Source organism: Terrapene carolina, unplaced genomic scaffold, assembly GCF_002925995.2.
Source record: "Terrapene carolina triunguis isolate 2854851 unplaced genomic scaffold, T_m_triunguis-2.0 Scaffold706, whole genome shotgun sequence".
Taxonomy (NCBI): domain Eukaryota; kingdom Metazoa; phylum Chordata; order Testudines; family Emydidae; genus Terrapene; species Terrapene triunguis.
In genome coordinates this window covers 5,348,275-5,361,119 of record NW_020665057.1, presented here as the reverse complement: position 1 = coordinate 5,361,119, position 12,845 = coordinate 5,348,275, and the positions used below count along the sequence as shown (strand labels likewise).

Sequence of the window (12,845 nt, the reverse complement as noted above, 5' to 3'; positions counted from 1 at the left end):
GTGAGGGGCTGGGCGACCTCCCCTCGGACTAGGTGAATAAATTATGTTAATGAGGCCCGGGAGGTTCTGTCGGGGGCTTGGAGGCGGCGTGCAGCGGGAGCTGTGGCCAGTTCGGAGGGGAGAGCGGGAGAGGGGAAGCCGCCGCCGCTGCTGCGCTGTGCTACTGACACACATACAGCGTGAGGGATATTCAGGGCTCGCACACCCGCAGACGGGGGGCTGGGGAGCCGCGGGGCTGCAGCCACTTGCTGGGTTCCCCCTCGCCGTGCCGTGCTGCGGCTCTTGAACTGAACCTCTTCTTAGGGGGCGAGCCAGGTGGAGGGGAGAAGGGGAAGCAACAAGTCCGCCCGCTCCATCTCCGGGAGGGCGCCCCCCTACCTCCCCATCTCCTCCCCGTGCACCTGAAATCTCGCTGACCAGTGACAGGCGTTTGCAGGCGCCACACTTGGGATACTTCGCAAAGGTTTTTCTCCAGGCGGGTCGGAGATCTGAAACACTCTCCCTCCCCGTCCCCGCAAAAAACCACCCTGCTGCTTTGTTTTTGCCCGGCTGGTTTTTTGGGTCTCGCCCGCTCTCCCGCTGGATGGTTGGTTTTTGATCCCTCCCGGGGTGCCGTTGGCAATGAAGGCACTGCTGCGTGCTCTCTCTTTGCATTGAAAGCGTGTAACCCATTTCTGGGCTTTTGCTCTATTTTTTCAGCTGTTTTTTTGCCTCTGTAAACTAGTTGCCCCCGCCGGGGGAGGGGAAGGGGGAGCGAGGAAAAACTGCTGCATCTGCAGGGTGGAAAAGCATGTTGGGGAAAAGCCAAGAAGCCAAAAGACAGGATGGCAACGGGGAGCCGAGCTGCCTTGGGGGACAGCGCTGCTGTCCTAGCTGGACTCTGCCCTCCAGTTCGCTGCTGGCTGCTTTCCTGTCAGTGGTGGCTGTAGCCTCCTGTGTGTATCTGGGGGTGAAGACCAGTGATCTACACGCGAGGGTCTCTGCCATCGAGAGCGCCCAAGGGGACTTCTCTGCTGCTGCTGCTTCTTACCAGCTGCTGCCCGGTTTCTCCCTGGATCAGCTAAATTCAATGATGCAAGAAAAAGTGGAGCGACTTCTAGCTCAGGTGTGGAAGACTCGGTGTTGTCTGTGAGTCTGGACATGGGCGGGACTGGGATGTCCTATGCAGGACCTTTAATTAGCCATTTCCAACATGAGTTTCTGCTTCACGGATGTGAGCAAACCTATTCCCCAGGATTTATGCTGGAAATGAAGGTAGGGGTTGGGGTGGGGGTAGATGAGTGAGGGGGACCATTCGTGGAAAGGCTAGAAAGAAACATTGGGCACTTGCAGCATAGTGAAATTGCCAAATGTGTGTGTGGCAGAGAGTAGAGGGAGAACTCAAGAGAGAGGGACTCTTGCTGGTGTTTAAAAAATAATATGATCTCATGGAGATTAGGGGAAATCCCTTTGTTGAATATTATTGATCCTAATAAATGCTTTACTTGGGGTGGGTTGGATACAAGAGTATCTAAAGTTAAGGCTTGAAAAGAAGCCCTTGGATGTGGCTGTTAAAGAAAGGTGTGGGTTTCAAAGGGCTGTCATAAGGATCTCTCTAGCCCGTTTGGCAGCAGAGTCTGAAATAACCCTGATAGAGTAGTTAACCTTCGTGTATAATGTTATTATAGACTCTTCTCTCACCCGAGGAACCCAAGTTTCTACATTTAATCCATATGCCCTAGATGCTACGTGTGGGGGAAGAGGTAGTTTGTATGGAGATGTAATACCACACAAGTGAAGCTGCGATGGGTAGAAACTCAGTTCTCTCTCTCTCTCTCTCTCTCTCTCTCTCTCTGTGTGTGTGTGTGTGTGTGTGTGTGTGTGAAAAATGTTCAAGTTGTGGTCGGGGTGTTTAGGTCACTGATACAGTTTGGATCAAGTCCAAGTAAAGAAGTCATCATTAGTTATGCAGTCTTTCAAATAGTTGTAAATCATAGTTTAACACATGCAAGTCTATAATCCTGGCTGTAATGGAGTGAGCTAATGCTTACCAAGTTGGCTAATGTTTCCCCTTTCCCCCACAGAAATCCTATGAGCATTTGGCAAAAATAAGAATAGCAAGAGAAGCACCTCCAGAGTGCAACTGCCCAGCAGGTAAACAGGAACAACTTTGAAATGTTTCCTTGGAGTCAGAGGATTTTGACTTTTTTTTTTTAATCCTTTGTCTGTCAGACATACATGTAATAACAACAAATATTAAATATAACATGGGGAACACAGCTTTTAATAAACAACTGAGCCTTTGAGAGAGAGAGGATAAAGCCCAAAATGTTACCCTGTTTCCATTGTGGGGTGGCATAAGATTAGAAAAAAATATTCATGAAAATAAAATTAGACCAGGAGATGCTTAAAAAGTGTAATCAAGCCTATGCATTAGCTTAATGAGAGGAAATATATTCCCTATATGCCTCTGGCTTTTTTGAAGAGGAGAACGCAGTATGTTAAGTACAGATTGCAGCTTTAAACAGATTAAAAATAATTTTAGGGTTCCTTTTAAATCTGCCCTAGTGTACCTATGAATTTTCCAGTTATCTGTTTTTTTCTTCATCATGGATAATATGGTATTTTAGAAAGTGACTGTCTCATACTGTATATTATTTTAAGGAATGTGGACCCAGTCCTGAAGTCCTTACTCAGGCAGTACTCCCAAGAACTTCAGTGGGAGTGTTGTCTGAGTAAGGATTTCAGAGTTGAGTTCTGTTGTGCTAGGATCAGTTGCTTGTGGATCCAAACAACAGTTTTATGGTCCTTTCTGTGTTGTGTTCTCTACTACTTGTGGTCTGGTGCTATTTTTTTAGATAACTGCTGAGGATTAATTTTATTTTATTTATTAGACTTCTGTTGATATATACAACCGACCATTTTGACCTCTCAGAAATTACGAAGATAATGCTGGTGTTCAGTAGGTGCTGTAGGGACACTGGCACACATTGTGTGTAATGGGGCACCATGGATGTACAGTATGCTCTAGATGTATTGTGTTGAGAAAAGTGGCTCTTTATTTAAAAGATGGGGATGTTGACATGCATAGAGAGATGGAATATAAATATATGGAGATATATCTATCTCATAGAACTGGAAGGGACCCTGAAAGGTCATTAAGTCCAGCCCCCTGCCTTCACTAGCAGGACTAAGTACTGATTTTTTGCCCCAGATCCCTAAGTGGCCCCCTCAAGGATTGAACTCACAATCCTCAGTTTAGCAGGCTAATGCTCAAACCACTGAGCTATCCCTCCCCCTATAATGAGTCAATATTTGACATGTGTTTTTTTATAAATTATTTGTATGTCAGTAGGATGTGAGACTGCAAAGTAGGTATTTAAGGAAGGAGCTCTTCTAGTCAAGGGATTAACTCATGACAAACTCATCAACTTTAGGGGATTATTGAACCTCAGGGATGAACCTCCGTGTGACGTTGGTATAGTATTTTGCTGATAATGCAATGATAGTACTTTTTTTTTTTTTTTACTATCCTATATAGAAATCTTAGCAACTAGCATGAAACGGGGCATATGAATGTTGGAATAGGACTAATTTCAGTAAGAAATATTATCAAATTGGGGGGTATAGTGGGGAAAGCAATAGTAATTTTATCAACCAAAAAAAAATGAGTCGTGCATACAGCCTGCTTTTGATATTCCTAATGCCTAACTATAGAAAGATTGATGAAGTTCAAGTTTTAGCACTAAAGAATAGTGTTATGCTTATAAACAGAGATGTATTCCATGATTCCGAAGCATCAAACAGTTTTCTCTTTTCATGTTAACTCTTTTAAATTAATCTTGTCACTTTCCAACTATTCTATTTTCAGGCTCAGGATATCCTCTGCCATTGTCTCATTTGGTGTTATGTGCTGCTTTACTTCCTTACTACCACTAGAGCTCCACATAATACCAGTTTTTACCTGAATGTACTTTATTTTTATGCAATACATTCCATTGTATTGTATTAAACAGATTGCAAGCACTAGAATATTTCCAACAATCCTCACTAGAAGGCATGGCATAAATCAGATGGCATAAGTCAAAATACAATATGTTGGGAAGCATGTTTCATGTTGGGTAAGGTAGATCTATCAGATTAAGATAATTAATATGAACTGGCAAAAATTATTTTACAAAGAGGACTAGCTGGTCAGAGGGTTAGAAATAAGATACAGAGCTTTTCACCTCTTTGTAACTATTTCAGTTTGGAGGCAGGTTTATAGTGATTGAAAGTTAGCACCAGGTGATGGCTACATTTTGGACTATTTAAAATGATTTGATGCTCTCATCTGCATTCCCAGTGGACGGTTGTCCACATCAAAATGACATTGTTTTGGCAGTCTCAGCACAGAGGACAAGGACTGAATAGACACAAAGGCAAAACAACTGTGCCTTAGCAACTGTAGAAGGTGCTTCTCCTAGTCAGGGTTGAAGCAGAGTAGAAAAGTGGGGGAGAGTAGTGTACTGCTGTTGCCCATGTAGTATTTGTTCTATGTATAAAGAAATATTTCTTCACCCAGGCAGCCAATATACTTTTCAGATGCACTAAATTGTCTTTTTAAAGTAAAATCTTTGAAAGAATTGACTAATTTTCAGTTAGGATTGGTCTTTAACTCTCCATGAAGGCTTTCTTTGGGGAAAATATATATATAACATTTCCATTACAAACTTGAAACTCTCTATTCAGGAAAGTGTTTGGCTTAGCAGGAATGGAATCATGGAAACTCAGTGGGCTTCTGTGGCTTGGCACCTGCGAAGCCTAATCCTGATTCAGAAGAGTAAATAGTGTCTTTACCACGACTGCACAATCCCCTTTTGCTGTTCTGCTTAGTTCCCTCAATTCCTAACTAGGTCTACATAGTAGTAAGATATATGAATATTAGATCTGACTTTAAGGAGAACTTCACAGGACATGCAGAGGTGGTCCTTTAACACCAATACTCTAGGAGCAAGACAGCTGCCAAGTGGCCACCAAGATAGTCTTCCAGCGTTCTGCGTCTTAAAGAGAAATGAAGATTATTTAAAAGTAGGTTATATCATCCTCTATCAAAGTGAGAGAGGGAAATTCAATCTGCAGAGAAAGGGGGTGAGAATCTGATCTCTGACTTGTTATTAAACTTCTGCAACTGGTGTAGATCTCATTAGCTTGAGTTATTCATCCCCTTGTGGTTGTCCATGATAGGAACTCACATGTTCAAAGGAAAATGGGTTTTGAATAGCTTGGACACTGAGGGAAGCCAGATTCTCAACTTTCATAATGTGAAAGGCCATATTCGTGTGGATCCTTTTAGCCAAATGGGGGGCTTAATCTTCTTGTCTAGAATAAATAGTGCTTTGTTTTCTCTTCTAAAAACTGGACAGTTACACTAAACATGTTTTTCTAATTATGCTTTTTTTATTAGCAAAAAGCTACACAGTGAAAAGCTTGTTTAACATCAGGGACATTAATGTTTTGATTTCAATTATGTGGGGCTAAAACCAGGCACTGAAAACAGGTAAATTCAATAATGTTTACAGAATTTTCAAATGACAGTAGTAGGCATTCCTTCCCCTCACAAATCAGAACAATAAAGTTTGAAATCTAAATGCATACTAACATTCCTCTTTAATTACCTCAGACATAATGAGTGAGCCAGTTTACTGTAGTGCTAGTTGCAACTGTAGGGTTAAATTCTGGCAAGGTGCCCTCCACCCAGGGGACTGGGAAACAAACTGGGTCTCTAAACATTACATAATTTACTTTTCATAGGTTCTTTTGCCCTAGCAGGCAGTGGTGCTGGAGCTGGGGGTGCTGCTGCACCCCCTCGCTTGAAGTAGAAATAACAAACACCAAATATATGGTTTCCATCACCAGCACCCCCACTATAAAAATTGTTCCAGTGCCCCTGCTAGCAGGACACTTTTTTTTTATTAGATATTATCTATTTCCCAATTGTTAGGAATCTTTTAAAAAATCAGTATATCTGTAAAAAATTCAGTACGTTGAATTGTAATACAATGCACAGTCAACCTGTGGAACTCTTTGCCAGAGGATGCTGTCATCATATTCAGCAAAGTACTTAAGTCTGTATACCCTTACTCATGTTGACTAGTGCCTTACTCCATGAGTTGTCTTCAGTGAAACTACTTATGGAGTAAGATGCTACTTGGCATATGTAAGAGTGTCATAGTATCAGCATAAGATTATCAGAATCTGGCCCTAAATAGTATTACTGATTTAAGTGAAAGTAGGAATTGTCTGATGGCACTTGTACAAGAAAGTAGTCTGACACAAGAATAACACTGAATTAAAACGCTAAAAGTGTCTGTGGGAGAAAAAAGTTTTTATGGTTAACCTCCACTTTCTGAGGGTTACTGGTAGATTGAAGGGAAGCTGAAAAATGTAAAAACACAGGATGAGTCAGTCTTAGCTCGGTACTGCAGCTCGGTATGTGATGGCTAAACATAGCAACGTTACAAACAGCTTTTATATAACATAGTGGGTGAAATTCCGTGCAGTTGTTTAATGTTCCTATAGCGTTTTAAAAATATCTTATTAGCCTTCAAAATGCAAGTGTGGTACACCCATTTTTGAGGCAGGTACAGTTTCTTTCTTTCATGGTGAAACAACATCAGCTTTTCCAAAATTGATCTTGCTATTTTTAGCCTACAATTTTTTTAACCTGTCTGATTTAAAAAAAATCAAACTGCAGCAAGTAGTATGGTTATAATGGAATCATTAACAGTAAATGAACATAAGAAAACATAAAAATCAAGTTAAATAGGAATTTTTTTATATGAAATGTGTCATACATCCTTGTAAGTGCTAGATTGTGCATTCCATATGCATGACAGTGAGCACTTACATGAGTTGTCCCATACAGCAGGGATTAATTTGGCCCTATCCATTTTATTAAGAGTGTCCTTCAAAAGTCTTGGAGCTATCATTAAATCTTACTGCACGTGCTCAGTTTGGCCAACAGTCACTGAAAAATATTTAACTTAAACTTCCAAGAAAGACCTGAATAAATGTGTCATTTTTTACTTAGCCCTTGTTTTACAATATTGTACAAATGAGACTTGGCTACGCAGTCTAGTCCTGAATGTCTGTGTACCCTTTATCTGTTTAATTCTGCACTGTCAAAAGGATGGACTATGTGGTAACATAACAGGTCTTTTCCATGTCTAACTTCTATTGTATACAGCACTTGCATTATGTGTATTTATAGCTTAACTATAAAACGATTTTATTTTTCATTATTCTGTTTTTCTGGAACCTTTAGCTAAGTTCAATTACTTGAATCCCTGGGTAGCTGACAGTATCTCCAGTGGCCAAACCGAAGTTTAGTTTAGTTTGCTTTTTCCTTTCCCTTTTTTGCATGAGAGGGTATTTTTTTTATGTTCTTTTGTTCTTTTCCCCCTCATTTTCTCACATTTTCCCACCTTTGTCCTGTGTTCAGATACCTGTAGCTTGAAATCATTTCTAGTATCTGGACAGCATCATAATTCTCAAGCTCCTCTTTCTTCACTCATCTGCCATTAGCTATTTTGTGCTGTTTCTGCAATCAGTCATGTCACCTTGATTCTCCATCCCAGTGTCAGAGATCCCCATGGTTTGGCATTAGAAGTGCCTCCCAGTTCACTGTGCTATTTGCTACAGTCAGGCTATCAACTTTGCTCCGGTGCTGTTGTATGTAAGCATGCTCAGTCTGTAGATGCAGCAATGTTGTAGGCCAGGTTTTTCAGGGATGTATGGTTCCAGTTTGTCCAACTCTGTTTATAATGTATAGTTCTTATTGTGAAAGAATTGTACTTTACAGATACTAACGTTCTTATATAACATATACAGCAGATTTATTGTGATATTGGTATGGGTGCATGAAACCAATGTATTTTCTTTGCATACCAGTGCCATTTTTGTTCTCCTAAAAGGATAGGGTCTGTCTTAAGGTACAGTGCCAGCAGCTGAAGTGGGATATACAGTATAGGCAGAACAGCAGCACATTTCTAATTGTCAGTGTTCCATTAAGATTGTTTCCTGGAGTATTACAAGTAATGAGACTGAAAGAATAGAGGAGAAATCCAATTTCAGAGATAAAAAGAAGCCAGAAATTGACATCAGCAGGATATGTAGTCTTTATTACGACCACAGTGAAGTAGTCCTACAGAAACTAAAGAAGTAAAAATAAGGGGAGACGAATTAATGTTTGCAGGTTTGGGGAATCCTGAAGGAAAGTATGGAATGATATAGAAAATAGCAGAATAATTTCCCCTATTATTTAAAAATCCAGCAGTGTGGTATCATATCCCAGCTCCCAGAACTACTCCTTGATGGCTCTGCATCAACTGTTTTGTGAATGCAATTCTCTTCCTTAATGTTAATTTTTTCTGACAATGCTTTTATTTCCTCTTTCATACTTTCACTGATTCTTTGATTCCAGTTCCTCGGCACAGATGATCTTTGATGTGCACTAGTATGCAACCTTCTGAGTAATCTGTTGTCACTTTTGGATGACTGCTTAAGGTTACTGTTTTCCCCCATAGTACACATAAATGATTTTATTGGCTAAGATGTGACCTTTCAAATCTCTTCGCTGTGGGGGGAATGTGTACAATGTGATGAATGAAACATAAGGATGATTAAAGGAAGGATGATTGACAACAGTATGCACCAAATTCATCTCCTGTGTAACTCTATTGACTTCAGCGGTATTGTACCAAATGGTAATTTGGTCCTATATGTTTTATTAATAAGGTCCTTTTAAAGTCTTGGATTACATCTTACTGGACTTGCTCTGCTTTGTCAAACAAGTTTAGAAAAATATTTAACTTCAGCTTCCAAAAAAGGCCTGAATAGCTATTTAATTGTTATTTGACCCTTGTATTACACTTTGTATGATAAACAGAATCGAATCTTCTGTTTATAATGATATGCTTCTTTCCCACCTGAAGTCTTTAAAGCTTGGATATGTTCAGTTTGGTTTAGTCAAAGTTCTACTGAGCTTTTCTCCAGTTAAATGTTGGTACATTGAACTGACTGGTGCTACATTCTACTGACTATGATGTTAAATAGTGCTATTACTATAGGATGCAGCAGTGCTCTTTCTGATTCCCTTCTAAATTAACTTGCTGCAGCCAGCCAAGCTAGTTAGCTGCAGGATTGAACACTTCAGTGATTTGCTGTTATGCTCAATACTGTAATAACCAGCTAGCTTTGGAAGACAGCTTGGCTGACCATAGCAATTCTCTAAATGCCTTTATAGGTAGAATAATAGAATTTCTCTGTTCAGGTTATTGAACTTTTTGAACAATCTATTTTATTTTTAACACACACAGCTCTGTTACGCATAGCACTAGTAACAGCCCTTTTAGGAATGCCAGTGTACAGAGGGATTTCCCCCCCCCCCCTTAATCATTTCAGTTGATTACCCTGCTAGCTTTCCTTGAAGTCTTCAACAGAATGGCAATCTAATCGCCCACCTCATTTAAGAAGATGGTAAGGATAGGTAGAGTAATATGGGCTGGAAGAGCTCCCCCTTCGCATAAAACTAAAGCTGCAGCAAACTGTTAGAAAAAAAATGTATTCTAGTTAATGTCCTCTTGTAGGCTTGCTTTCTGAATGCTTGTAGCCTCCGTCAAGTTTTCCTATTTGAATCAAAATCAAAGTCAGAGAGCTGTGCCCAGTTAAGGAAAGAGACAGTTTGTGAGACCATGATAAAAATGAAACGTGTTGGGTCAAGTTTTCAAAACAGACTGCCTAAACTGCCCAGGCAAAACGTTCACTTGCCCACACAGCTTGTATTTGCTCGTGCAGACTGGATGATTGCGTGTATCTAGACGAGTCATTACGTGTACATGCAATTGTAGGTTTTCTGTGTGCAATATCTGGGGTGCAATTTATACAACAAGTTTTGAAAATGTGGCCCAATCAGAGCCAGATTCAGCCACCCCCATTTACATTCAGCAGTAGCTTGCTATGGAATCAATGGAACTACTCATATAGCAAGGGCTCACAAGGATGGCAGAATCAGGCTTGGAGTGATTACTGAACTCATTGGAGATTTCTATAGGGTGCCTACTGGAGTTCTTGGCAGGCCAGAGACAGCATACCTGCAAATAATCCCAGGGGTTTAAAGTAAGGCAGAACGGGGAGCAGTGCTAACCCATAGAAGCCAGGCAGAGTCTGGCCTAAGGCTATTTTGTTTTGATGATGGTGAAATTACAGTCTCAGCAACTACAGTCATTCTCAGCATGCTCAGTAGGTGTCTAAGGGTTTGTCTATACAGAGGCAGAAACATTAATCTGAATTAACTGAAGGTGTGAATCTAAAGTGAATTAGTTAAACCTCACTAAACCCCTGTTTGAACACCCTCATTTAAAATTAAAGCAGACTTAATTCGGTTGAGTTTAATTCAGCTTGAGGTTGCTGGAAGAGACAGAGGAGTGGATAAATGTAGGAAAAGCTTAAGATAAAAATGGATCACGTGAGTTTTGCCACTGCTTTCATTGGGCCAGGGTTTCATCTAAAAAATGTAGAGTGGTACTGGAGGAATTTGTGAGTCAAAGATGGAATGGTCTTCCAATTGAGGTGGGGGAGTCAAGCACTATACATCTATTTATGCAAAAATTATGTGAATTAATAAGTTTATAGGTTATTACTGTTGTGCTGGGGAAGCTGAACAGGTTTTTTTTTAATTAAAGGGAGTTTTTTGCTGATCATGTTTCCGCATCCCAGTCTATGGGTTTGTTTCTTTTTTTCCTTCTCTTTTTGCTTGCATGGGAATGTTTTTGCTGTTCTTTCCATAAAATGTTTTTAAAAATTTGAAATAAAAAAACAGTAAAAACAACACATATGGAATAACTTTAAATAGTTCCAGCTATAGTGCGACCTGCTTCTGATCATACATAATTAAGTAGTAACATAGCAAAAAACTACCTTAATCTTATAGAGAAAAGAGAAAATCACAAATATGAAAATACTATGGATTCTGTGATTTTAGGGCTTTCTACAATTTATGCAAATATTTGCAGATGTAAAAAGTGAAGACAGATTGAGGCCCCCACATTCAAAATTAGCCCCTTATACTTTAAACAGTCTTCTTTAAACATTAAGTTCATACTCTGGCTTTGGTTGTGGATTATCTTGCAGTTAATGTGTGCTGTACATGTACATCTGAAGTCACAGTGGCCCAGTATGATTTCAGTGGAAGTTAGGAACTTAAATACCTTTGAAGATCTGGGCCAATGTGTCTCTAAATGCTTCATATTAAAAATAAATACACTTCCAGGAAACATGGGAAGGAAAAGGGTCTTTTGGAAAGGGACTCAGGGATCCCATTTTGGAGAAGCTGACCTTTGGCCCATGTACTCCCCTCTGCTGCAGGGCCAGGTCTAAGTTTTTTGCCGCCCAAGCAAAAATTTTTTCCCGCGCCCCCCCTTCCCCGCCCCAATTTCACCCCTTCCCCGCCCCATTCCAGCCCCTTCCCCAAATCCCCGGCCCTGCCTCCTCCCCCGGGCGTGCCGCATTGGAGAAGCGGAGCGGCGGCGTGCTCGGGGGAGGAGGCGGAGGTGACCTGGGGGGGGAGCGGTTCCTCTGCTCCCCCCCCGGGTTACTTCCTGCGGCCCTCCTCGTGCCCCCCACCACCGCAGCTCACCTCCGTTCAGGGCCAGCTCCCGGCTTTTTGCGCCCCAAGCAAAAAAAAAAAAGAACTGGAGTGCCACCCCAAGCACATGCTTGGAGCGCTGGTGCATAGAGCCGGCCCTGCTCTGCTGTGCAATCTGAAATGGAACAAAAACTCACAAATGCTCTGTGGAAGGTATAGAATTGGGCCATGCAAGGGAGAAAGGAGTATCTGCATCCTATTGGGTAGCCTCCTTCAGCCCCTCCATGGCCATAATGCACAAGCTCAGCTGAGGAACATAGTCAGCTAAAGAAGCTGGAAGGGATCAGAGAACAGCTGCTCTGAGGGGCATATTTTCTTCTCATCATACAAAATTCAGTGTAAATTCTTAGAGCATCAGTAAGTCCCTCTATGCAGGTTTTCATGTTGTGTAATGGGTATGTGCCCAGAGTAGGCTGAGAGCCAGATCATGGCAACATGGCAAGGTAGTCTTGGAGGGAAAGCAGTGGACAGCCTGGAGTTGTTGGGGAATCCCACGTATAATCAGAGTGGTCTGCCCTACTATTTACTGTGGGCTGCGAATATTTGATTTATGCTATGGAATTATGGCCAAGGCCTCATACCCAGTTACTGTTTCAGTCTTTGGTCTCAGGAGGATGTTATGACAGACTGACTCTCAAGTGCTCCCTTTTCACTTGCTTTAACATAGGAAGTGAAGTCTGTAGCTTCATAAAATTGCCCCCCTCCCTTCTGAGATACTGAGGTGTCATTGTGAATTACAGTTATAGGGGCCAATGGTACAAATGCAATAACTAAAAAGCACAGGAGGAAGAGGGCAGAGAATAAACAGATCATCTTCACCTATATCACTCGTGGCCCTAGGCTGCTCTGCCATTTGCAAGTTATACTGTCTTTAACCAAAGTTCCATTTATTCCACACTTTTGTTTATTCTTTCTGTTCTTCTCTATATATAGCAACGTAGAGGAAAAACAACAGGTCACACCAAATCCGCAAGTATATTTTAAAGGTTTAGCTCATAAGTGGGATTTTTTCCATAACCCAGGGAAACATTATTCATTTCTGCATACTGTATTTAGTGATATTTTGGACAATATTGATTGATGTGTTCAGCAGAAAACTGCTTTTAAAAGAAAATCTTATAAAATGAAGGGGAAGGAAACTAGTTTTGAAACCAGAAGGATGCTTTTAGTTGCCAAGGGG

The 12,845-nt window shown here is 41.1% G+C and overlaps 1 protein-coding gene across 1 annotated transcript in view; it reads left to right on the top strand.

Annotated features, from left to right (window-relative positions):
• Positions 1-293: 293 nt before the first annotated feature.
• Positions 294-12,845, top strand: part of COL25A1 (collagen type XXV alpha 1 chain) — a 426,642-nt gene continuing 414,090 nt past the window's right edge. The window contains exons 1-2 of the mRNA XM_026659846.2: positions 294-1,105; positions 2,064-2,133. Coding sequence (XP_026515631.1) covers positions 791-1,105; positions 2,064-2,133 — 385 coding nt within the window. The 5' untranslated portion in view covers positions 294-790. The remainder of the gene's footprint in view (positions 1,106-2,063; positions 2,134-12,845) is intronic.